This window comes from Colossoma macropomum, unplaced genomic scaffold (genome assembly GCF_904425465.1).
Source record: "Colossoma macropomum unplaced genomic scaffold, Colossoma_macropomum, whole genome shotgun sequence".
NCBI lineage: Eukaryota > Metazoa > Chordata > Actinopteri > Characiformes > Serrasalmidae > Colossoma > Colossoma macropomum.
In genome coordinates, this window is record NW_023494798.1 from 29,672,570 (window position 1) to 29,697,544 (window position 24,975).

The 24,975-nt window shown below is 39.7% G+C and overlaps 1 protein-coding gene across 4 annotated transcripts; it reads left to right on the forward strand.

Moving 5' to 3' along the window:
• The first annotated feature begins 4,217 nt into the window (after positions 1–4,217).
• LOC118817878 (CLK4-associating serine/arginine rich protein) lies at positions 4,218–24,811 on the forward strand. Of its 4 annotated transcripts, none has more exons than XR_005008054.1 (21): positions 4,218–4,392; positions 7,014–7,153; positions 8,280–8,377; positions 8,510–8,611; positions 8,827–8,906; positions 9,098–9,182; positions 11,328–11,467; positions 11,596–11,692; positions 11,963–12,041; positions 12,170–12,243; positions 12,346–12,387; positions 14,024–14,206; positions 15,986–16,285; positions 17,691–17,873; positions 18,571–18,614; positions 19,635–19,695; positions 20,701–20,759; positions 20,890–20,936; positions 22,213–22,301; positions 23,865–23,889; positions 23,995–24,017. XR_005008054.1 is itself a non-coding variant. In XM_036584857.1 (21 exons), exons 2-21 carry the CDS (start codon positions 7,055–7,057, stop codon positions 24,035–24,037), a joined length of 1,926 nt encoding a protein of 641 aa, XP_036440750.1. In that variant the 5' UTR covers positions 4,218–4,392; positions 7,017–7,054; the 3' UTR covers positions 24,038–24,811. The 4 variants fall into 4 exon arrangements, 3 of the variants coding, with proteins under 3 accessions (XP_036440750.1, XP_036440749.1, XP_036440751.1); XM_036584857.1 differs by having other exon boundaries at positions 7,017–7,153; positions 18,571–18,610; positions 23,995–24,811; XM_036584856.1 differs by having other exon boundaries at positions 4,219–4,392; positions 18,571–18,610; positions 23,995–24,811.
• The last annotated feature ends 164 nt before the right edge of the window (positions 24,812–24,975 follow it).

Consider the following 24,975-nt stretch of genomic DNA (forward strand, 5'->3'; position numbering starts at 1 on the left):
AGTGACCACAATGACGCAGAGGGACTGTACAGCAGGACCTCACATGACTGGTTCCCCACCCGTAAGATTAAACTCAGATACCGCCTTGAGCAGGAACTCCGGCTCATTTTATGGTCCTGTTTAGTCCTGCTTAAGATGTGAACGGGCGCCAACGAAAACAAGCCTTCAGATAGTCATCGTGAACATAAAGAAAACAAGTCCAATTAGAATGACAAGTTCATAAAAAAAGAATTTGCCCCTCTGAAATGACTTGTCCATTTTAATCATGTAGGTTCTGATTATGTTCTCGATGGGCAGGTATGTGATATGTGGCTGGAGGGGATTTGGTGGTGTATTTAATGTGCTACGTTCTGCACCTTTTATTTCTAGAAGCAGATTCCTGACATTCTGCCTAGGAAACCAAGAAGGGCCTTCTCCCTCATGTCCGCTCCTCAGGGTCCAGCCGGCCTCCCTGTAGAATAAACCTTTTATATTTTTCTGCTTTGATGCAACACATACACTCCTGGGTGCTGGTCTCTACACTCTTAAAAACATGAGAGGTCCTTGACTTGGACAAACAGTCCTAGGAAAAACAGTTTGATCTGTATAGAACCAGTTGATGTTCTTTACATTTTAAAAGGGTTCTTGACTTGCACATCTCATTTACATTTCTTTTTAAAGGAGCATCCATTGAATGTTTATTCAAGGAACCAGAGGTGGTTCTTCTCTGGCACGGTTCCAGAACACCTTAAAAGCTGTTAAAAAGAGTTCTGTGTGCGGTGCCATAGAAGAACCACTTTTGGTTCCCTAAAAAACCTTTTACTGGACAGTTCTGTAAGGAACCATTTTTGTAAGTGTGAAGAACTTTGTAAAGTTTAAATTACAATAAGTGCAAAGGTTCTAGGAAGAGCCCTTAAACTTGGTCTAGAACTTTACATTATGTTAAGGTTCTTTAAACCTTCAGAAGGGTCTCCTACAGGAACTTATGTCAGTCTGAAGGCTTCAATAACGGCCTTGCAGCCCTCCTGAGCTTCTGCCACGAAGCATCATCATTACTGGTGTTCAAGAGACAGTTTTGTTATTCAAATGTTCTGAACCAAAAGAAAAGGCAACATTCACACACAGGACACATTAATGACTGACACATGTCACACCTTTCCCCAAGTAATGTGATTGAACAGTGCAAAGCATGATGAATATACACCGATCAGGCATAACATTATGACCACCTCCTTGTTTCTACGCTCACTGTCCACTTTACCAGCTATTTGGGTGGTGGATCATTCTCAGCACTGCAGTAACACTGACGTGGTGGTGGCGTGTGTGTGTTGTGCTGGTATGAGTGGATCAGACACAGCAGTGCTGCTGGAGTTTTTAAATACTGTGTCCACTCACTGTCCACTCTATTAGACACTCCTACCTTGTCAGTCCACCTTGTAGATGTAAAGTCAGAGACGATAGCTCATCTGCTGCTGCACAGTTTGTGTTGGTCATCCTCCAGTCCTTCATCAGTGCTCGCAGGGCGCTGCCCACAGGACGCTGTTGGCTGGATGTTTTTGGTTGGTGGACTATTCTCAGTCCAGCAGTGACACTGAGGTGTTTAAAACTCCAGCAGCACTGCTGTGTCTGATCCACTCAGACCAGCACAACAGACACTAACACACCACCACCACGTCAGTGTTACTGCAGTGCTGAGAATGATCCACCACCCAAATAGTAGCTGCTCTGTGAGGGTCCATGGGGGTCCTGACCACTGAAGAACAGGGTAAAAGGGGGCTAACAAAGTATGCAGAGAAACAGATGGACTACAGTCTGTAATTGTAGAACTACAAAGTGCACCTATATAGTAAGTGGAGCTGATAAAATGGACAATGAGCATAGAAACAAGAAGGTGGTCATAATGTTATGCCTGATCGGTGTGTGTATGTAAGTAAAATGCAGTTACGAATGTGGTGGCAAAATTCCTTTAAAAAACAAAAATTACTACTAGTTATAGGTAACTGACTTTTGTATATAACAAAAATATTAAGCATAAAAACAGTCACATAGATCTTTCATCTGAATGCAGAACTTGGCATAGCCCTTATCACTGAAAATCATATTTACATTTGATGTAAATAAAACTTAATAAATAAAATTTATATCAGCAACTAAATATATTTTCAGGATTTTGTGTGTCCACTCTTTGCCTTCATTACAGCTTCTATTCTTTTCAGGAGACTCAGTTTCCTCCACTTTACTCCAAAGTTCAGCCTTAGAAGTTGGTTTTGCATTTTCTGCTTCTCACTACTTAAGTAATCCAAACCCATTCAGTGATGTTGAGGGCTGGTCTCTGGGGTGGTCAGTCCATTGTTCAGCTTCTTTGTTTGATGTGTCCGTCTCCTTTTCTCAGTGAGGTTCTTCTTGACAGCTACACATCCTTTCAGACCCATAGCGCTGAGTCGCCTTCTCACAGTGGGAGGATGGACAGAAACACCTGTGGATGTTTTCAGCTTGATTTTCTCCACTCTTTAAGTACTGTTTATCTGACGGGGACAGTGTTGGTGTCTACCAGGTCTTCCAGGTGGTTGTTAGGATTATTTTTGTATCTTCCAGTCATTTTTTTGAACTACAGTTTTGGAAACACTGTTTTTTCACTAATTCTCCTTCCTCCTGCCTTATACAGGAGCTTATGTCAGTCTGAAGCCTTCAGTAATGGCCTTGCAGCCTTCCTAATTCTCCTTCTTCAAGCCTTATGCAAGTGGATTATTGTACATTTAACCTCATTAGGAACATCTGAAAAATGAATAACTTGTACTTAACGGCTGTTTGACTGGAAATGAAATAAATGATGGATGTTCTCTGACATTTGCTGTATATGTAAGCATTAATGAAGTTTCAAATGTGCAATTCATGTTTATCTCATACAGTTCATACATGGAAACTAAGCTGCAAAAACAGTCGGTTTTGTGATGTCACAAAAAATTTGCCTACTCAGCCTGTTGCAATTTAGCCTCGCCCATTAGCGTGAATATAAGAAGTGTTTCATCTTGGACTGCTTTTTAATGGGACACAGTAGAGGACACTCAGTCAGAACAGAGGTAATTTACATATAGCACTCTTAAAAGCACAGTAACAGAACCTCTGTGAAAAAATAAAACATAAGAAAAATGTAGTGTATGGATCTTTAAATAGAAGTGAAAGTAACCAAATGGAGACAATCTTCTGCCTAGTAGTTTTCTCATTTGTCCCTCTGTCCAACACACACACACATTTTCTAAGATGCTTATCCTTCTAGGTTGCGGGGGGAACTGAAGCCTATCCCAGCGGTCATCGGGCGGAAACACCCTGGACAGGTTGCCAGTCCATCGCAGGGCAGACCTTATGTCCAACGGTGGTAGCAAGACCTCAGTGTCAGTGGGAACAAACCTGTATTAGCAAAGCTTAAATGTATAGCTACCGTTAGCTTTGCTTTAAAATACTTCCTGCTTTTAAAAAAATTCACACAAGATATTGAAAGGTGTCAGTCATTTAAACACATGTCCTAGGCTTGTCAAGTATTTGTGGAAATAACTTGGATTTAACCCAGCTTACTTTTTAGAAGGTACATCTGGGCAATATGACTGTATATATCATTACTGTGATAAATTTTGTTACAATACAACACAATACAGTATGTTTTTCTGAACGTATCATGGATATCATCAGTACTCGTTGAACACAACTGCATGTTTCATTATGCAGAGAGCAAAATTGGTCCCATTTAACTGGATTTTGTGCAACACAGTATGCCAAATATTGAAGAAAAATAATTGTAGTCTCTGTTCCAACTGATCAGATGTCTGAAAACATAAATATTGTGACATATAGTGTATCATGCAAATTTCTTGAAGTATCGCGATATTATATTTTTGCCAGCTCGCCCACCTGTAGTGCAGCGCCTGCACATAAACTTGGCGTAAACGAGATTTTTGAGAAGCGGTCACGCTCCAATTTCAAAGAACCTCCCTTCCGAAGCTCCCTTATCCACTTTCACTTGGAAGAATCCATTTCCTATGGGTGTTCCCCGCTTGCTCCAGCAACAAAACATCTCTATTTCTACAGAGTAGTCGGATAATAAACGAAGATTCGCATTACTTAGAACAAGAACAGATGACGGTGACACAATTTTTGTGATAAAATCTGTGACAAACTGAGAAATGTTCCAAACTGCTATTTGAACACTCCCAGAGCAGAAGTGAGGTTTGGAGAAGCGGCTGCTGTTTGGGACGATCCACCCGCGCGTTGCACAGGGGGCGTATTTGGAATAAGCTAGTTAGCAGAGGTAGCAAGTCTGGAAGCGGCGTTGTGGTCCCTCGCTTGTCGTCCTCTCGAGCATAAACAAGCGAGAATATAGAAATAAGTCTCGAGTGCGTTTGTTGTAAACAAAAACAGGTAAATCTTACTGCTCTAAATATCACCACGACAAAATGTGCTGATGGCGTAAGGCGGTATGTCGTAGGCTGCTTGTTAGCTAACCCAGCCAGCGTTGTGGATTTCAGACGAGGCTTAACTCGGCTTCCTTTTCACACGCTTCTCCTTCAGATTCTCCCGGTCCAACTTCCATTTGAGTTGGACCGGGAGAGTTTGAACAAGAAGCCGACTTCAGCTTCATGAATGTCGGCCCAGCTGGTTAGTTAGCATTAGCGAACTGCTAACAGGTGAATTGGCTTTGAGTGTGGGGCCGTAGCTCACGGCTAACCCAGTGCTAGTTAGCGATTAGCAGCGTCGCTGCAGTCTTTTTTCCAGCCGTCGTATTTCTGTTCTGTTTTTCGTTTTGTTTTTTATCCCATTGTTCCTGTTAGCACGGTAACAGCTCTTTGATGGGCGGTAACGTGCTGGACATGTTGTTCGTAATCTTCCTACTTTGAATTAACTATGCTAAGCTATACAGCTAGCGAGCTAAATCTCCCAGAATTGCCTTCCACATTAACTTCGCCAGTCGTCATGCAGTTTCCTCAGTGCTGTTCTGCACACTCAGCTCTAATGCGCTCATTACGAGCTTAATAACAGGCCTATTTGTCAATACTTTAATAGTAGACTAGTGCTTCATGAAAGACTAAGGTTAAGTTATCATGTAACTTACACTGGGGTGGAATGACAGCGTTACACTCTTATAAAGATGGTGTTTTAGTAAAGGGGATGGTTCTGTTTAGAACCACGAGTTTTATATAAAACCATGGTAAAATGGTTCTTCACATTAATGGATTTCTGATGCTGTGTAGAACCATTTTCAAAAAAAGATGCCATGTCCAGCACATTCTCCATCAGTCTGGAGAACCCTTTAAGCATGAACCATCTTTTGGGAGTGTACTAACAGCTACATCCACTGTGATAAACCAGTGTTAAAGCTTTAGTTTGAGTTAAATAAATTGGATTATGCATATATGATAATACCCAGCTAACTTAGATTATTGGCTGTAAACACTATCGCTTTGGTTTAATTTCATTAGCTAGTTATAATGCACGCAATCTTACAAGAGTTAGCTAACCTAGCTAAACATATCATTTTTGCAATTTATTGAAGGCTAGTAAAGTATAAGTATTTACCAATATTTACTAATATCTGCCAATATTCATTGTAAATATTTAGTCCACTGTTTCCCAATTAATGCTCCTGCCTTGCACATTGTAATGTTTTCCCTGCTCTAACACAACTATTTCAGCCTTATAGTTTAAAATTATTTATAAAATTAGGTTATTACTGCCCCGGGCTTGTGTGCTCTTGCATTTTTCTGTGTTTCAGTTCATTATTAAACATTTCATGAGATTAAAATGGGGGTATTGAAGCAGGAAAACAAACTAAGTGTGGTGCCTGGAAACGACAGGAGGAGGACTGGCCTAACGGGCTATTATATTTAGTTGAAGCTCTGCACAGGGTGGAGGTGTCTAGACCAGGGCAAACACAGTCAGAACAGACAAAAATGTTTACTATTATGACTGATTTTAAATACCATGCTTACTTTTAGGTCAAAACATGTGTACTCAATTAGGAAAACACTGAAATGCGCAGTACAGGGAAGATAACTGGAGCAGGACTGGTGGAAATACTGCTCTTAAGGAAAACAAAGTTTGCCTAATGTACTGTGCCAACCACATAAACTGCAGTGCTTGTTAACTCATGAAATCTCTTGAAAGTCTTTTGCATTATTCAGTGGTTGAGATATAAACAGAGTGGTTTGGTGTGAAATGCTTTGTTCTAGAGAAACTTACAGGGACAGAATTTTTTTTACAGTGGTGTTGATAGGAAACAGAAGTGTGAGGAGTTTAATGCCTCTAAAAGCTTCCCGGCAGAACATTGTTACACAGAATAATTGCAAATATGCTGCCTGAAGTCTTGGCCTAAAACATTTTTAAAAATAAATTCATGGCAGAAAGGTAGATGCAGGGTGATTGAGTTAAATTGTCCCCCTAAAAAGTGTTTTTTTATGCCTGTTGTTTTACCATCATCAACATTACATAGAAAACAGGATGTAGATTCACTGGAGGTTTTGGATAGTAAATAAAATGGCTATATTTGTGTTGTTGACATTGCGGCCCCTGTTACACATCACCACCAGTGTTTTTTAGTAACTTGGGCTGTATTGTGATTTATTATAAACATTTATGAGCTTATTATCTTGAAATGTGAATATCAGCCGCTTTACCTGCTACAGCCTTAGAAGCAGCTCACTCAGATGATGAAGGACTTTTTTTCCAAACTCAACATTTACAGTACTCTGTAAAAAGCTTTAGGCACCTGAGGAAATAAGAATTAAAAAGCTGTTTATTTGGGCAATAAGAAATTATTTGCTCAGAAAAATACTGATGTTAGAATAAATAAGAATAGTATAAATACATTAAGTAGTAATTTTGTATATGTCAGTGTGTGTTTAACCATTTCCACTCCTTTTGGCAGCCCAGTATGTTTTTTGTGTATGTTACATATGTGTGTGTTTATACAAATATGTATACAAATGTATGTATGTGTTTGAATGTGCATGTGTTTAATTGAATCTCTATCTGTACCAAACTAGCAGCCGTGCCCCGACGCGCCCCCACCCCCAGCGGAGCTGTCATGTGGCAGGAGGCCCGCAAACATGAGCGCAAGTTGCGTGGTATGATGGTGGACTACAAGCGCCGTGGAGAACGACGGCGGGAATACTATGAGAAAATCGTAAGTAGATATCATCACCATTGCCAGTGTTCTGTGTGGCTGGTACCAAGGTACATTTCCCAGACAGACGAATTAGAAGCAAGTCCGTGTTGATTTTTCATAGCAGTGCTTTCCGAACGTCAGATTAAACATGCCCACGAATAGTATAGTCTGCATTTATCAACAAGACATTGTAAATAACAGTGAGTGGTACAAGCTCAAATTTATATCATGGTATTTTCTGCTGTTCTGATGATAACGATGTCACAATCTAAAATAAATAAAGCTAAAATTCATGAAATCGTAAATAATAATAAAAACATAACAAGGAAATTCTTTTATCAACAAAATGTTTATAAATGGTGAGTAATGCATAGAGCAATCATGATCTAACACGGCGCAACAAAAGGCTGAAAAAGAAACCAAAATAATATTCTTCGCCAGCAAAGTTAAATGTTTTACCACCCCAAAGGGCTCAGAATTTTTATGCTTTAGGCTGCAAATTACGAGTGTTCAGGTGTCTTTTGTGTGTGCGCTCAATATCATGCTGCCACATTAATTACCTTGTTCAGCAATAAATAAAAGGCTACCTTAGTGAAGTTGGACATTGGAACTCACTACTATAGTTGCCGCTTCCTATGTAAGATGTGCTTTTGTTGATTTTATTTAGTTATTTATTTATTTAAATCTTCTGAGGTTTATGTTAAATTTGTCTTGGGGTAGGCTGTTTGTGTTGCACTATTTTAGGCTTGTCATGGTATTGATGATATGGCAAAATCTATATCATCAGACAGCATCATAAGCTACAACTCCTACCCCCAATTGTTAAAACATTGCGCCATTTAGTAGCTGATCTTTATACAAGTCATCATTGACATCAGGCCTTGACATGTGTTTTGTAAAAACTTTATGCAGAGCCAGCATTTACATCTTTTCTCACTAAAGCTGCTGTGTCCATGCATTCTTATATGACTTATATTAATAGTTTATAATCTAAGTACTGAGTGTGCTTTGGGAAAACAAATATAAAGATAAGGTGGTGTGTTTTCTGCCCTTTTACACTCCCCCTGTCTTTTTCTCTCTCTCTCTCTCTCTCTCTCTCTCTCTCTCTCTCTCTCCCCCTCTCTCCATCTATTGCTCTGTGTAGAAAAAGGATCCAGCCCAGTTCCTTCAGGTACATGGGCGGGCCTATAAAATCCACCTTGACTCAGCTGTAGCGCTGGCTGCTGAGAGTCCAGTCAATATGTGAGTTAATCTTGTGATATATTTATTTATGTATTTATTTATTTATTTATTTTACATTTTACTGTGGAGCAGGTGATTATAGAGACAAATATTAGTGGGTTAACTAGAAAAATGTGCTGCGTTTTATTGCAGGATGCCTTGGCAGGGGGACACCAACAATATGATCGACAGGTTTGATGTGAGGGCACACTTGGACTACATCCCCATGTACACACCTTCACTTGTGAACACCAGGTAGGTCTGATGAACCAGCTTCAGTCTTGGGCACATACTGCTAAGTTCTTTTTTGATAAGTGTTCATGAATTTTTATTTTTATGAATTATAATAAGTTTTATCTTTTTTTCCTACCATATCTATGCAGTTAATGCTGAATGTGTTTCAATATGTATGTGTTTTTGATGAAATGTAAGCTTATTGCTATATTTTTATGTGTGTTTCTGTTCTGCAGCACCCCTGAGCAGGAGTCAGAGGAGAGGAAGTGCAATTATGAACGTTACCGAGGTCTAGTGCAGAATGACTTTGCCAACAGTGAGTGACACCTTGGATTTTCAACTATATTCCCCAAAATAACCACGCAAACATATAGTAACGTAGAAGTTCAAGGATATCAAAGATATAAGAAGGAAGGATCTTAACTAAGTATCACAAGCCTAATTGAGTTATGTGAGAACATTATTCCATGAGAATTATGTAAGTAATTTGCTGTCATCTTGTTTCAGTCTCTGAGGAGCAGTGCTTGTACCAGATATATGTGGATGAGCTGTACGGCGGCCTGCAAAAACCAAATGAGGACGAGAAGAAAAAGTAAGTTCATGTTGGCGAGTTGTGTATCTTTATATTTATTCTCCTGCACTGACCTCTGATTCTTAATGCCTTATGCTGCATTTAAATTACAGCGAGTGAAAGTGAAAACAGAGCTCTGTTATTTCTGTGCTCGTGCACGCAGAGTAACTTTATCGTGGACACTTTGAAATACTGTCAGATGGAGGAAAACACGTTTGTAGTTACAAACGTTGTGTGTGAAATGAAAGGCATACAGAACTTAACCTTACATACTGGAACTCATGTCTTCTATTTTAAAAAATGCAGCTATTTTTGTGCAATATTTTTAATGTTATCAACACTTGAGCACTTTATCACTATTCACCAGTGTGTACATTTCCTGTTACACTGTGCAATAATACTAACACTGAGAGCAATGTGCAATATTTTGCTGTACTGTGTGCATTATTTTTCTTTTAAATATGTATATATTTTATCTCTATACATATGATTTATGTCAGTCTATGCTGTCTAGTATGTTAATGTGTATTTGCCTTTGTTATATTTATATTTTGCACATCAGAGTTGGAGAAACACAATGTCATTCAGCTGTATAGCATTAGAAGTTTACTTTGACTTTGACTTAAGAATCCGGTTTGTTTAACAAGCTGCTCGGCGGACTGCTAATGCGCTAAAACACAAATCCAGTGATTCAGATTAGGTTTTAAGTTGAAATATTAACTAAATGATTCACTGTTCAAAGTTCACAAACCTTGTCTGTAGTCCGTGTGCAGACCCGAGCTGTGTAGTATTAAACCTGGTGTGTGTGTGTGGGATGCTAACATATAATGGAAAATGTCACATTCTAGCAGAAATTGTCAGCATCATCGTTTTATCAGGCTACTGATAAAAGTTTCTACATTAAGCACTGTATATAATGACTGGCGTGGCATGGACATGTTTATTACATCGTACATACACCGATCAGGCATAACATTATGACCCCCTCCTTGTTTCTACGCTCATTGTCCATTTTATCAGCTCCACTTACTATATAGGTGCACTTTGTAGTTCTACAGTTACAGACTGTAGTCCATCTGTTTCTCTGCATACTTTGTTAGCCCCCTTTTACCCTGTTCTTCAGTGGTCAGGACCCCCATGGACCCTGACAGAGCAGGTACTATTTGGGTGGTGGATCATTCTCAGCACTGCAATGGCACTGATGTGGTGGTGTGTTAGTGTGTGTTGTGCTGGTATGAGTGGATCAGACACAGCAGTGCTGCTGGAGTTTTTAAACACTGTGTCCACTCACTGTCCACTCTATCAGACACTCCTACCTTGTCAGTCCACCTTGTAGATGTAAAGTCAGAGACGATAGCTCATCTGCTGCTGCACAGTTTGTGTTGATCCTCTAGTCCTTCATCAGTGGTCACAGGACGCTGCCCACAGGACGCTGTTGGCTGGATGTTTTCGGTTGGTGGACTATTCTCAGTCCAGCAGTGACACTGAGGTGTTTAAGAACTCCAGCAGCACTGCTGTGTCTGATCCACTCAGACCAGCGCAACCCAAATAGTACCTGCTCTGTGAGGGTCCATGGGGGTCCTGACCACTGAAGAACAGGGTAAAAGGGGGCTAACAAAGTATGCAGAGAAACAGATGGACTACAGTCTGTAATTGTAGAACTACAAAGTGCACCTATAGAGTAAGTGGAGCTGATAAACTGGACAATGAGCGTAGAAACAATGTGGTCATAATGTTATGCCTGATCGATGTGTGTATGTTGGTGCACTTTAAAGTACTCTAGTACTATGTTCCTTGCCGTATCTTATGTTGGAGCAACTTCACAGCTCCTAGTAAAGCTGTTGGTGGTCTACAGTCTGGCAGGATGCCGCTTGAGGAAACTCGCTTTTCATTTGCATAAAATTGAGACAATAACAACTTTTCTTTGTATCACCCTCATAATCCTCTGCTCACAACTGTTGCCACTCTCCATAGAAATCAGAATCAAAAGGAGGTGAAACAAAAACTGTTTCTTTGCCCTGTAATGTTGATGTTGCATTAGCTTTAGGGCATCTTTAGACTGTGGCCTGTTTGTGCTTGCATGCGAGTTTTCCAAGTACACAGCAAAGCACTTTTTCCACCAAATGCTGCAAATGTAAATACTAAACGTGGCCTTGTTCCTCTAAGGCTGGCTGAAAAGAAGGCTCAGATCGGCTACACGTACGAGGACAGTACAGTGACGGAATCAGATGCGCCGTCAGAGAAAGGAGACGAGGACAACTCGGAGAACAGCGAGTCTGAAGAGGATGAGGTCATCCCTGACATTGGTGAGCCTCGTTTTTCTCTTAGTTTCGTCTTTCTCTCCTATCTCTACCTTTCTTAAATCCTCTTCATGGTTAATTCCCATAGCTAAACCTTAGAAAAGCTCACTTTTGTGTTTGTGATTGTTTTGTAGATGTTGAGGTAGACGTGGATGAACTGAACCCAGAACAGGTGATGGAGCTGAACAAGATGGCCACACCCTACGGCATGGCAGAGGGAGATTTTGTCTGGTGAGCTTAAACAGCTTTCATATAAACTAGCAATCCTCTTGAGGCATACATCACAAATTGTGATATTTTGTTGCTCCAACTCATTTAATAAAGCCTTCTCTGAATGAAACAAGATGTATTGGAAAATGGATAATACTGAAATGTGCAGTGCACCAGGATAGTGAAATGCCTTGTACTTGCAAGCTATGTAATTGATGATGGACATAAAATGGGGGAAAAAGCAACGGACCCTGTGTGGCTAGGTGAATAACTGACACATCTTTGTGGCAGGATGTTGAGAAAGGACAAGGAGGAAGTGGAGGCCATAAAGCATGCCAAAGCGTTAGAGGCCGAGAAGGCTATGTACTCGGTGAGAACTACACCAGTTACTCTGCTAGTGTGACTGTTGAGGGCTTCTTGGTATTTTATGTACATGTGTGGTTGGCATGTGGCCATAGGGTGTTGGTAAGATCATATCTGCATATGTGTTTGTGTCAGGGCCGACGCTCCCGCAGGCAGAGGAGAGAGTTCCGGGAGAAATATATGAAAGGCAGACAGATCAGCCCACCGAGGTACGGCACCTCCATCGCTGAATCACAGACATCAAAGAAAGCTAAAACACTTTCACACACTTTGATATGCTTTGCTCACATTTGTTGCTTAATTCATTTCAGTTATGCCAGAAGAGACAGTCCAACATATGACCCCTACAAACGGTGAGTAGTTGTGGCCATCTGCCTGTTTTCATGTTAACACGTGCTGGTATGTGTGATCAGTGATGGTTGTCCCAGTGTTTTTTCCCCCAGTTTTTTTCCCAAGAAAAAAAAAATCTTTAGTCTTTATTTTATTTGTTCCTTAGTTAATAGTTGGTGTGCTTGTCTGATCAGTTCAGTATGTTACAAGATAAATTCCTTGTGTGTGTAACATACATGGCAAAATGAATCGATTCTGATTTTAGAGCGTGTAGTTGTTCGTTGGTCTAGCACTTCTAACTGGTTGCTAGAATTGACTTAGCAGTTGTAGTACAGCCTTTTATTAGAGGAAATCATTCATTTTTACAGCCAATTCCAATTTCTTTACAGCCAAATTGGCAGATGCCTAAAATATTTGCCCCATCTTTAGTAGCTTTTTTTAATACTTGAAGCTCACACTGTGTGGAAAATGAACAAACAAAACATAGTAGTAGCTGTACTGTTTATTAGCCTGTTGCACTGTAAATATCATATTTATTTTTTCATGAGCGACACAAGCGTTTTAAATTCACACATTCAAAACATGTTGCCATTTGAAAGAGCCCATGTCATACATTTTTCCTTGTTTTAGAGGTCCACCTATGACAAAAACAGGCATATTTCATTTTACATGACCATTTTCCAACCTCTCTTAGTTTTCATTTTATACCTTTAAGCCATAAATGTAAATGACCTCTCTTCTGATTGGCTGCGCTCTATTACGCTTTATTCGAAAAGCATCCAGGAGCTGAAACGCATCTCATAACTTCAGTTTAGGTGGGTTGGACTAAGCTGCTGTAGGATGAATAGACAGATGCATGTAAATGCATTGGTTTCTGTGATGTTACAAAAAATAATGAAATATAAATTTAAACAGGCTGTTTTTACAGCTTAGTTTCCATATTTGGACTTTACAGACTGGGGAATTTTGGATCTTTAACAGTGCTAACATATTACATCAAACATTTATTAAAAAAGTGAGGAACAGTTGCTTTTCCATGATAAGGACCATTTAAACAACATGAAGTCAAATGAAGTGCTACGTTTGAAAGGAAGAGGCAGCTGGCTGTTTGACACGAGTCATTCATAATTAGGCTCTGACGTTTTGTCGTACCTGTCTCACATTATTTACATCATAAAACTGCAACACAGATTGGCCAAAATAAAAATAACAAATTGGCCAGTTGTTGATTGCTTGTTTTGAGCAAAAATCGGCCAATTCCGTTCTTGGCCGATTCCAAACATGCTTTCTTCTTTGTTATAAGCAAGGTAAAATCGCAACTGTCTCGGTTTTGAAATATTAGAATTCATTGTCATCAATTAATGATTGTCATTTTTTTGTCTTGTTTTAAATGATAAACCTAAAAAATAAATCTAAAATATGTTAAGACTTGCAGTCACGTGTGTACAGTGTGTTTTTGAAAGTGAACCTGAACTATAAACAAATGAATCAAATTAAGATCTTGAATTTTTTTTAAAATTACAATTGAATTGAATCATTGTGAGATTTACATGTCTGCTTATTATTTTTTCTCTTATTTGTTTTTTTTTTTCTCTTTTTCTTTCTCAACTTTTCCCCCTGTCCCTCTTTGCACCTTCTTGCCCACTCTTCCTGTACCAGGCCCCAGTCTGAGTCGAGTTCAGAGTCGCGTTCCCGCTCGCGGTCCCCAGGCAACGATAAGATCACCTTCATCACCAGCTTTGGGGGCAGTGACGACGAGGGCACTGCGGCATCACAAGCCCCGCCTGCTGCACAATCAAGCCACGCCCCTTCCAACCCTGCAGGTCATAGCAGGGGCTCCCGGTCGGTAACTTCCACTTTCTACTTCCCTCCTGGCTTTTCGTTGGATGTTTTCTCCTGTCTTTCATGTATGTGTTGCACATAGGTTTTGGGAGATTTGATTAAAGCGTGGGCTCTTGGATGAGATATTAAGAATATGTACTGCTAAAACTAGAGACACACTGATACGGAATTTTTGGGCTTGATATGATAACCGATACTTAATACCTTAATAATAATGACTGATACGGATATCATAAACTGATCATTTAAATTATTTCAATTGAATTGATAATTTTAATGTTTTACATTATTTTATGTAGATAAGACACAACAAATAAAGATAATTACTTAAAAATATAATAAATAAAAAAGTCATACCCTTGCAGCTAAAGGCTATACACTAAAACTCCCCCCAAGTAGTGACCCTGTATTTGAAAGACTAAAGATAATTTAGTGAAAAATATCAAGAAGGTACAAAAAGAAAGAATTAAACAAAAAAATATAGCCTAGGTTTTGACGTTCAGATTGAATCTGAGAGTCATCAGTCACTCATAGTGTCAAAGCATGTCTGAGAAAAACTGAACACAGAGATAACAGGCTAATAGGTTTAGCTGACTTGTATAGAGTATGAAATGTTGCCTCTATAAACCTATACGAATAGACTTATCAAATACTAGAATATCTTTCCAAGTCTTTAATGCAGAAAGGAAAATGATGGAACTCACAACTCAATATGAACTTTGCATTTAATAAAACAGCTGAGAATATTCACATATCATACTTCCATATAATCACTGATGTCTAAGTCAGTAGAAATCATGGCTCCGTATCTGGAAAAGACTACCTAAAACTGTCAAATCAGATCAGCCTTGAATGCATCCGCCTTTTTTGGAGCATTTGGCATAAAAAGAGGTGTGTAAATCTGACCAATGGTTGGTTTTCTGCCAGAACTCGCATCAGTTACATTATGTACCTTCGGCAGCTGTTGCAGGAAAATTTGGAGCAGCCGACAGAGGCCACTCTAGGGTCTAGTATCCTCCTTTATAATGTCTCTGGTGACTACACGTGATACTGCAAGCCTTCGGTGCCAAGCTATCAGCTGTAATCATTGCCTATAATTTCAGTATCAGGTCGATAATAACTGTTTTTCCATTTATTTGCAAATAATATAACAATATCAGCTACTGATGTATTGTGCATCCCTAGTTGAGGCCTCCTTTGCACATCCATCCTGTGTGGCAGAGGACTTCGTTGAGTAATCACTCAAACACAGGAACAGTAAAAACAGTGTTTTCAAGGTTTAAAGCAAGAATAAACAGACCTCTATGGATTAGAAGAGGCATGAGATTTTAGGATTTCCAGTGTCTGATTGAAGGAAAACTCCAGCATTTTTCAGCCTAATGTCTGTCTGCCACATCTGTATTGCATGGTCGCTTACTGGTATTGCTTCAGCACCTGCCTATTGGCTTATAGTTAGAGATGGCACAATATCAATTTTTCTTTTCCAATACCGATATTAAAACTTTAAGTACAGGGACATTATTCGTGTTGGTAACTGACTGAATGCTTCAGATGTAACAGGTTCACATTATGTTAAAAATGCTGAAGTACTAAGCCTGGACTTAAAATTACTAAAAAGCAAAAGGATGAATTCCCGTTTTATCACAGTTTTGTCCACGCTTAATCCATGTCCAGGGGGTGCCGGCCTGTAGCAGTGTGGCATTTAGTTAATGTGTTTGGGCTTTTTCAGCACAGTTGCCCATAATGACAGAATGTTTTGGTGTTTTTGTGTCTGTCCAGCAGGAGGCGCTCCTCCTCCAGCCGCTCCTCTTATTCTTCACGCTCTTCCTCACGTCGTTCCTCTCGTTCGTCTTCCCGGTCCCGGCGGAGCCGGCGTGGATGGGGGTTCAGAGACAGAGACGGTCGTCGTTCACGTTCTCGGTCACATTCACGCCGTCGCTCTGACTCCAGATCGAGGCAGCGCGGAAGTGGGGGTAGCACCAGAAGACGTTACGAGCACACGCGCTCGCGCTCCACAGACCGAGACCGGGATCGGGACAGGGACAGGGGAAGGCATTACACAGCACGCAGACGAACAAGGTAAACTAGTACACGTGCCTCAAAAATACAGCATTTGACTAACTGCAGTTAAAATTGGTTTTATGTGGACAGTGTTAAAGTGATGGTTCAGCCGGAAATTGCCCTTAGCCTGAATGTAGTCGATCAGCCAAGACATGTTTGGTGTTGAAAGTTTCCTGTAGTTTTGCACTGGAGCTACGATTCTAATGTAGCTACCAAGTAATGGACAGTCAGGTCCATAAGTACTTGGACAGTGATACAATGTTTTGTAACTTTGCCTCCGTACGCCACCACAATGGATTTGAAATGAAGCAATCAAGATTCAGCTTTAATTCAAAGGGTTTAACAAAAATATTGCATTAACCACATAGTATTTACAGCCATTTTTTACATCGTCCTTCCATTTTCACATCACAAGCTCAACAGTAAGTGGACAAACCAACATAATTATAAATCCAAGGATTATTTTTTATAACTGGATGTAAATCCTTTGCAGTCAAAGACTGCTTGAAGTCTGGAACCCGTGGGCATCACCAAACACTGAGTTTCCTTCCTTGAGATTCTTTGCCAGGCCTTACTGCAGTCACCTTCAGTTGCTGCTTGTTTGTGGGTCTTTCTGCCCTCAGTTTTGTCTTCTTTAAATGAAAAGCATGCTCAATTGGGTTGAGGTCAGGTGACTAACTCTTGGGTTGCTTTTGGGTCTTTCTCCATCTGTAAAGTGCAGCACTGTCGTGTCAGTTTTGCAGCATTTGAGTCTGAGCAGAAAATACAGCTGTGTACACTTCAGAATTCTACTTCTGCTACCAGTCTCATCAATAAACACCAGTGACCCAGTTCCATTGGCAGCCATACATGCCCACGCCGTAACACTGGCTCCAGCACGTTTGACAGATGTTGTGGTATGCTTTGGATCATGAGCCCTTTCTTTCTTTCTCCATACTCTTAACTTCCTAATCTTCTGGTGCAAGTTCATTTTGGTTTCATCTGTCCAGAGAATCTTGTTCCAGAACTGGGCAGGTGTTTTTGGATGCTGTCTACCAAAGTCTAATCTGGCCTTTCTATTTTTGAGTGTTACCAGTGGTTTGCATCTTGAGGTAAAGCCTCTATATTAACATTCATGAAGGCGTCTCCTGGTTTACTTGACTGGAATGTCCTTGATTTGACTAGATGTTGTGAAGGGGTTTTTCTTCACCACAGAAAGAATTCCGCGATCATCCACTTTAGTTGTCTTCCGTGGTCTTCCGGTCCTTTTTGTGTTGCTGAGCTCACTAGTCCATTCCCTTTTTTTTAACCACATACTTGATTTCGCTACTCTTAAAGTCTCTCTAATGGGTTTGTTTGGTTTTATATACATATATAGAAAAGTTTGTAAGTGAAATGCTTTTCCACACTTGTTCTTCATGCCACGTCTGCTCTTTTTCCTTAGGTCTCGGTCTCGTTCTCGCTCAGCTGACCGCAGTCGCAGAGGTGGGCGGAGTTCTGGCTACAGGAGAGGCGGAGCCAGCAGCAGTCCGAGCCCCTCTCGGTCACTTCCTACCAGCCGCAGCCCCTCCCCTGCCTCTCGGTCAGCACAGCCCGCCGCCACTGCTCTTTCTGACAAGCTGAGAAAGTGAGTCCTGTCACCACTCTAGCAATATGAGTACATTAAAAACACTTGAAATACACTGTAGCTGTATAAGCAGTGGATATTTTGAATGGATGATTCCCAAATCCACTTATGGAGGCCCTTCAGTGTACTATTCTGAGTTTTCCTGATCTACCACAGTTTTCACATCGTTAGCTCATTGTGAAGCCTGTCATGTGAGGTATGTCACAGCTGAGAAGAAAAATGCTGAATTTACTGAAGGCACATACATAGGCCTTCAATGACAACTGCCATAAACCTACATAAACATTATAAAGACTTATTCCAACAAGTGTCAGTTATAATAAAAGCTGGTTTTGTCAGTTTTTATATGATTTCACCTCAGCAAGTGACAACTGACGTTTGTTGGATTAAGCATTTACAAGTGCTCATATAGGGTTGTCAGTTGTCATGACAGACTTATGTAGGTGTATGTTATGTATGTAATGTTTTCTTTTGTGCCATGTAAGTTTCACTAGAAATATGCCAGATGAAAAAAATGAATAAAATTAATTAGACATAAACACAGAATAGGCCACAAGGAGTGATTTAAGCAAAAAATATGTCCTTAAATTTAACACATTTAGCATGTATATTTGTGTATAAGCATAGTCGCTCATATCTTTCTTTCTTACATAAATGCTCTCTTTCTCTCTCTGTCTTTTTTCTTTCTTTTTTTTAGGCCTGAAACTCCGGGTGGTAAAGAGACGGGAGCTGCCAAAGTCAGTAAGAATTTGATATAGCTGGTTTTGTTGCTAAAGACTACGCCTCCCTCACTCCTGACAGGCTGACGCAGTTGTAAATAAGTCTGAGGTTCCACCTACCTCATTCAGTCCCGGCTCCTCACAGAGCCTCCGATCTCATTTGAAATGTCCTTTGATTGGCTCTCTCCATGGTGATCAGCTCTGCCAGTGCACCAAGCGACCACAGTGCCCTCTGTTCCCAGAACACAGTGGTCTTTTCAAGGGCATCTGTTTCTGAACCTGTCTAACCCTCATTTATGGTTTGCACGTGTGTGTTTGAGAGAGTGAAAGAGAGGCCATATTTTCTGTATTTTCTCTGTATGTGTGTTCCCTTTTGAACAATCCTGGAATTTTGTGTCCGAGTCTGTGAAAATGCTCACACATTTCATCAGACTGGAAAAGCATGGTGGTGAGAGTTTAATGACTGTGAAGAGTGAGTGGAGAGAGAGATTTCATAAGGAGCAATATGAGCAAACCCAGGTGCTTTGGCCTCAGCAGTGGGGCATGCTGGGACAGGCAGGACAACACCACTCACACTTACCTGCATGAGTACACACACTGTCCTTGCTTTGAAAGGTCTCGCAGCGAGGCGGGGCGATGGCAGCAAGACTGGAAACCATTTTGTTACCCATCCCCTGAAACGTTTAACTGTGAGAGGGGGAAGTGGAAGGAAAAATTAGTATGTGACCCAACGCTTATGGCTGTGAGAAAAGCCTGCCCGTACTAGCCCTTCCTCTGCAGACACACTCACTCAAAAATACACATTTACCAAAGTATGAATAGTATTAATAGCCAGCAGTGTTACATGTGAAATCCTCTGCTGCCCCTCACATGTACAGTGCAGAGAATGTAAAAATATACATATATATTTATATATTATTTGTTAAGTAAAAATTAGATTATTTTTACTTTAAAAAAGTGTTTCGACTATCACAACTCCCCTGCCCCTCTCCAGTTCAGTCATTTTATGGCATTGTGTCTAATAGCATCATGTCCATTACAGCCCAAGATGACCCCCCAAGAAAAGCTAAAGCTTCGCATGCAGAAAGCCCTCAACAAGCAATGTGAGTTTTACACACATTTCTTTACATTTCTTTATGGTAACCTCCAAAGGTGTTGAAAGAGTGAAGACACATTTCTTTTAAGGGCCCATATCCTACATTTTCATTTTCCCTTTAGGGCCCACCTAAAAATATTTGTGTATTTTCTGTATTTTCTGTAGGTTTATATACCAAAAATAGTCATAGTTCATTTTTACATGGCTCTTTCCAGCCTCTATTTATCCCTTAGAATGAAACAGGCTTTATTTATTTATTTATTTATTTATTTGTTTGTTTGTTTGTTTGTTTATTGTTTCTATGTCTTTTAAGGATGACATATGTAAATGTAGTCTGTTCTGATTGGCTGCCCGGTGAAACACCCCAGCATGAATGTTCAGGGCTAAACTGCTGTAGGCCGAATAAACAGATATATGTAAATTTGTTGGTTTTTGTGACATCAGCAAACCAGTGAGTTCAAAACGGGCCTTAGTTCTCAAATGTGGGCAAGTTTTGAAACTCTTAAGCAAATGAAGAAAATTACGTTTTCTCTCAGTTTCCCTTTAAAAGTACAAAGTACTGTATAACATGATCATAATGGTTATGACTGAACAGTGTTTATTGTGTGTGAATAACATGCCACCAGTAGCATCATTTAATTACTAAATTTATTTTGTTACTGAGCCTCATCTAACACAAAGGTGTTATCGCTGAAAAATGAAGCTCTGACAAAGTTACATTTTGTACTTTTGCCTTACTTTTTTTTTATCTTCAACCAGAGCTGTGTGGCAAAAAAGAAAATTTTCTTTTACTGTGCCAGCGCCTTTTGGAAGGCAGTGCATCTTCATGTTCTCTACATTCTGTTACAGAGAGATTATAGTTCTTATTTACATGTAAATGTACCTGGTATGTAGTGTGTGTGTGTGTGTGTGTGTGTGTGTGTGTGTGTGTGTGTGTGTGTGTGTGTGTGTATCACATGAGGGCAGCATTGAGAGCTTACTGTTGTCTCATAACACCGCTCTTCCTTTCCAGCCAAGGCGGATAAGAAAGCAGCGCAGATCAAAATCCAGCAGCAGGAGCACAAGCGGCAGGTGAGTTGGTGTGAATGTTTGTTTCTCACAGGTGTTCAGTACAGACATTAATGAGAAAAGGCAGACTGATTATTTTCTAAAGTGTTCTCATGATTCGTTTTTCTCCCTCTTTTTTTTTCCTCCCGCTCAGGAACGAGAAGGAGTACTAAGAGCTATGGCACGCAAAATACGCATGAAGTAAGTAATGCTATCGCAATTACTCGGTCAAAAAACTGTTAAAATGTGCCATCTCGATGAAACAGCAGTAGGTAAACGGCATTTTTCATGATGATAATGCATATTTCAAACTCCTACTGGTCTTTGTTAAAGTTAGAAACCTGATGGACAGAACTTACCCTGAGTGTTATTTGTCTTTCATTAAATCTGTTTGAAGACTTTCTAGTTTATCTTTTTCTGGTAAGGTTTTAAATCCTGATTAATAGTGGTGTATGATTTATAGTTCCTCCCGATGCAACTGCGCCAATCATAAAAGAAAAGTCATTCTGGATCATTTGCATCACTCAAAAATGTATTCGCTACTAATCGAATGAATCACAGCTGATTAAACAAGCAAGCTTTTTTAAATCTGTGTGATATTTAAACAAATGTTATTCTCCTCTAAATTCCCTGCCTTACAGCACACGAGTGGCTAAGGCGCTTAGTTTTCAAGCTACCCATGGACACAGATGACTGCAGAAATGCAGCGCGAGACATTTACAAACCACTGTCCAGGCACTGCTGATCATAAGTAAACCAAACAGGAGCTGTTTAATTTAATTTAATTTCAGCTGACTTTAATAAGCCAGCAGTACATGTGTGGGATCTTCTGTATAGTGGTTAGTTCATAATCTCATAGTGCTGTTACATAGAAAAGGTAGTGAAGAAATCTGAAAGTGCTGCTGCTTAACTGAAACATTAAAGTTTAACTCAGCTGCTAGTCACCCTCTTATTTCTTTAAGATAAACTGATACTGTATAGATGTTTGTGAAGAAAGAAATATATGATGCAGTGAACCCAAAAGAAGCTTGTTATTTGGGGAAAATACACAGCGCGCTGTGGCACAGCAGAGGAGACCCACCACATAATTTCTGTTACAGATTGTTTTTTCTGTTTTTCTGAAAAATCATTCTCAGATATGTTATCCACCCATAATAACCTGTGAGCCTTCAGGTTGAGAGCTAGTGACTTGGATACACCTTCAGCAGTGTATACAAATTGCAGAAGTTGCGTTAGTTCGAAGTATACTGTGGCCAGATCATTCTGATTAGCTGATACACGTTAATCCTTTAATGCATTTTAATATTTCTTAAAGAAGCTGAATTGACTCACTGAATCAAAACTCTGTATACTGTTTTGAATCAAATCAAATTGTTCTTAAAAAATGCTTTTGAATCGAATCTGAAACCAATAAATCGTGAGTTGAATCAGTTTGATAAGGTGGCACAGGTACACTGATGACTGTTCTGTATTACAGGGAGCGAGAGCGGCGGGAGAAAGAGAGGGATGAGTGGGAAAGGCAGTACGGACGTCAGAGCCACTCGCCGTCCCCCAATGCCAAATACAGTGAGTAATGCATCTTTCTACGCAGAGCCAGTTAGTAGAAAACAGTAGCAGAGGGGTGCCCTGTCTTTTATAGTGAGGACTGACCACAGTATAGCTTTTTAAGAAAGCTTCATGACCATTGATGGTGGAGCAGTATCAGTTTGAGAATCTGTTTTATTAGCCAAGTGAAGCTGGCATTATGCTTAAAGAACTCTTGTGCATGTCTCAGCGCTGCCAGAGGCTTTTTAAGTGATGCAGGCAACCATGTGATACCATGTGGACCTCAGACAGGGATTAGACCTTCACTTCAGCAAGCAGCGCACACCACACTAGGGCTGGGCAATACAGCACCACCACCAGTATACCTTGATGTTGACGATTTTAGAAGTGGGAGATATGGGAAAATGTAATATGATACTTCAGCATGCTTTTTATGATGCACAATGTGTCACAATGTTTTTTTTTTTATCTGACATCTCATAAATTAGAACAGACAAAGTAGTGCCATGTTTTTAAATACTATCTAAAACCATGAATCCACTTACTGGTATTCAGCATTTCACACTCTATGCTGTATGGCTGGGCAGTGTGATAATGTATATCATTATTGTGATAAATTATATCACAATACAGTATGCTATTCTGAACATATCATGCATATGGTTAGTACTTGTAGAACACTGACCAACTGTGTATTTCATTATGAAGAGAGCAAAATTAGTCCCGTTTAACTAGATTTACACACAGTTTGCCAAATATTGAATATTGTGTTCATAGTTCTTCATTTTTTTAAAAAATGCAGCACTACTTGTGTTTTTTTTTTCCCTCTCTGTTTAACTGATCAGACGTCTGGAAAAAATAAATTGTATCCTGAAAATTTCTTTAAGTATTGTGATATTATATTTTTGCCATATCACCCACCTCTACTACACTAAATCCAATTAAGCAGGACTACTTATGCTCTCATTTTAATCAAACATGCAATTGAGAAGTTATTTCTATGTACTGACGATATCCACAGTATGCTTTAGAAAGCATATTCTGACACATTGTGCTGTATCACAATAAGGATAAATATTGTCATATTGCCCAGCTCTATGTGATGTTGCTTTTTAGTTGTAGTAATATAAGTGATAGATAATGAGCTTTATATCCATGATAAAATAGTGGTCTCCTTGTTACCAAGTTTTTTTTTTTTCTTTTGTTTTGTCCTTTACTAATCATATTCACACCTTGACAGTTAACGGCAAGGTATGTTATTTGTTGTGTGCTTCAAATTTTTTGAAAGAACAATTTAAAACCCATAGAATTTAAATGAATATTTAGTTTTATTATGGAAATTTGTGAACATTCATCCGTACATTACTAATACTGAGGAAGGAGTTTATTAATGCTAACTTAAATATCATCACACTGATATATTTGAGAAATATCATGATATTGTATATTATCAGGATCACCCAGCCCTACATAACACCTTATAAAGTTTGCAAAACCGCTACTACCATCTTAAGACATCAAGGGTGGTAAAAAGAGAAGAGAGTTAAACATTACATCTTATCCTAAATGTTTTTGCACCCACAGGTCGAGATTACAGCTCATCCAGAAGGTAGGCGAAAACTCTTGTTCATAAACTCGACAGAAAACTGATTTGGTGAGCTAAACTCCTCCTGCGCTTAAGATCCAAACACTGAGCTCTTCTCTGTTTCTGCAGGAGGTCCCGCTCCAGATCGCGAAGTCCACACTACCGGTACTAAACAGAGCACCTGCCACTGTGAGAGTCAAGTGCGTTTGGAAAGAGCAGAGCAAGGAGATGAGATAAGGCACATATGACAGGGATTGGAAGAAGAGATGGAAGGTGGTGTGAAGGTTTCTGAGGAAATGGTTTGGGGGAGTGATTTCAGATGATCTTTTTTTTGTTTGTTTTTTGGTTATTTTCTTAATCCGATTCCTGACCTGCGCCCTGTTTGAAAGGATGGACTGCCCTTTGGTTGGTACTAATAAATTTGTCTATTATTTCAGTGGAAATAGACTTTATTATCTCTGCTATTATGTTTCAGAACATACTGGGAGATGGCCTTGCTTTAGGGATAGTGGCCTGATGTGGAAAATGTCCCTTGGATGTTTTGAGTTGCCTTTTGCAGAAAGGTTAGCTGTATATGGGATGAAATTAAGTTGACTCACTCCGTTTTCTCACTCTTCTGTCCTCTCTTCATGGGCATCTCCCTTCCTTTCCCCATCAAATGGAACTGAGGATGGTCTTAACTTTACAAGCAGCTAATCGAGAAACTAATTTTACAGTGTGAATAAGAGATCAGCCCCAACTTTGTACATAATCAGTTCATGTAAGAATGTGTGGAAAATTCCTGAAATGCAAAACTTGAACCCCACAATGAGAGGATGTTGATCTTTTAAAAACATTCACTCACTCGCACTGTAAATATCTGTCTAACTGCCATCAGTGATGTTTTTGGCTTGTGCTTTACCCAAAGTAGACCTCAATACATCCAAATAAAATGCTTATAAATAAATAAACTGTTTGGTGATTTATTTTGTGTACATTTTTCCATAAAGTTGGATACTAATGATTCCAGCATATGGGTCAGTTTCCTGGACTGGGATTAAGCCTAATCCTGCACTGTTTCCCCTTTCGGTGGAAAACCTCCATTTACAATGCTGTGTAGGCTTAAAGGAG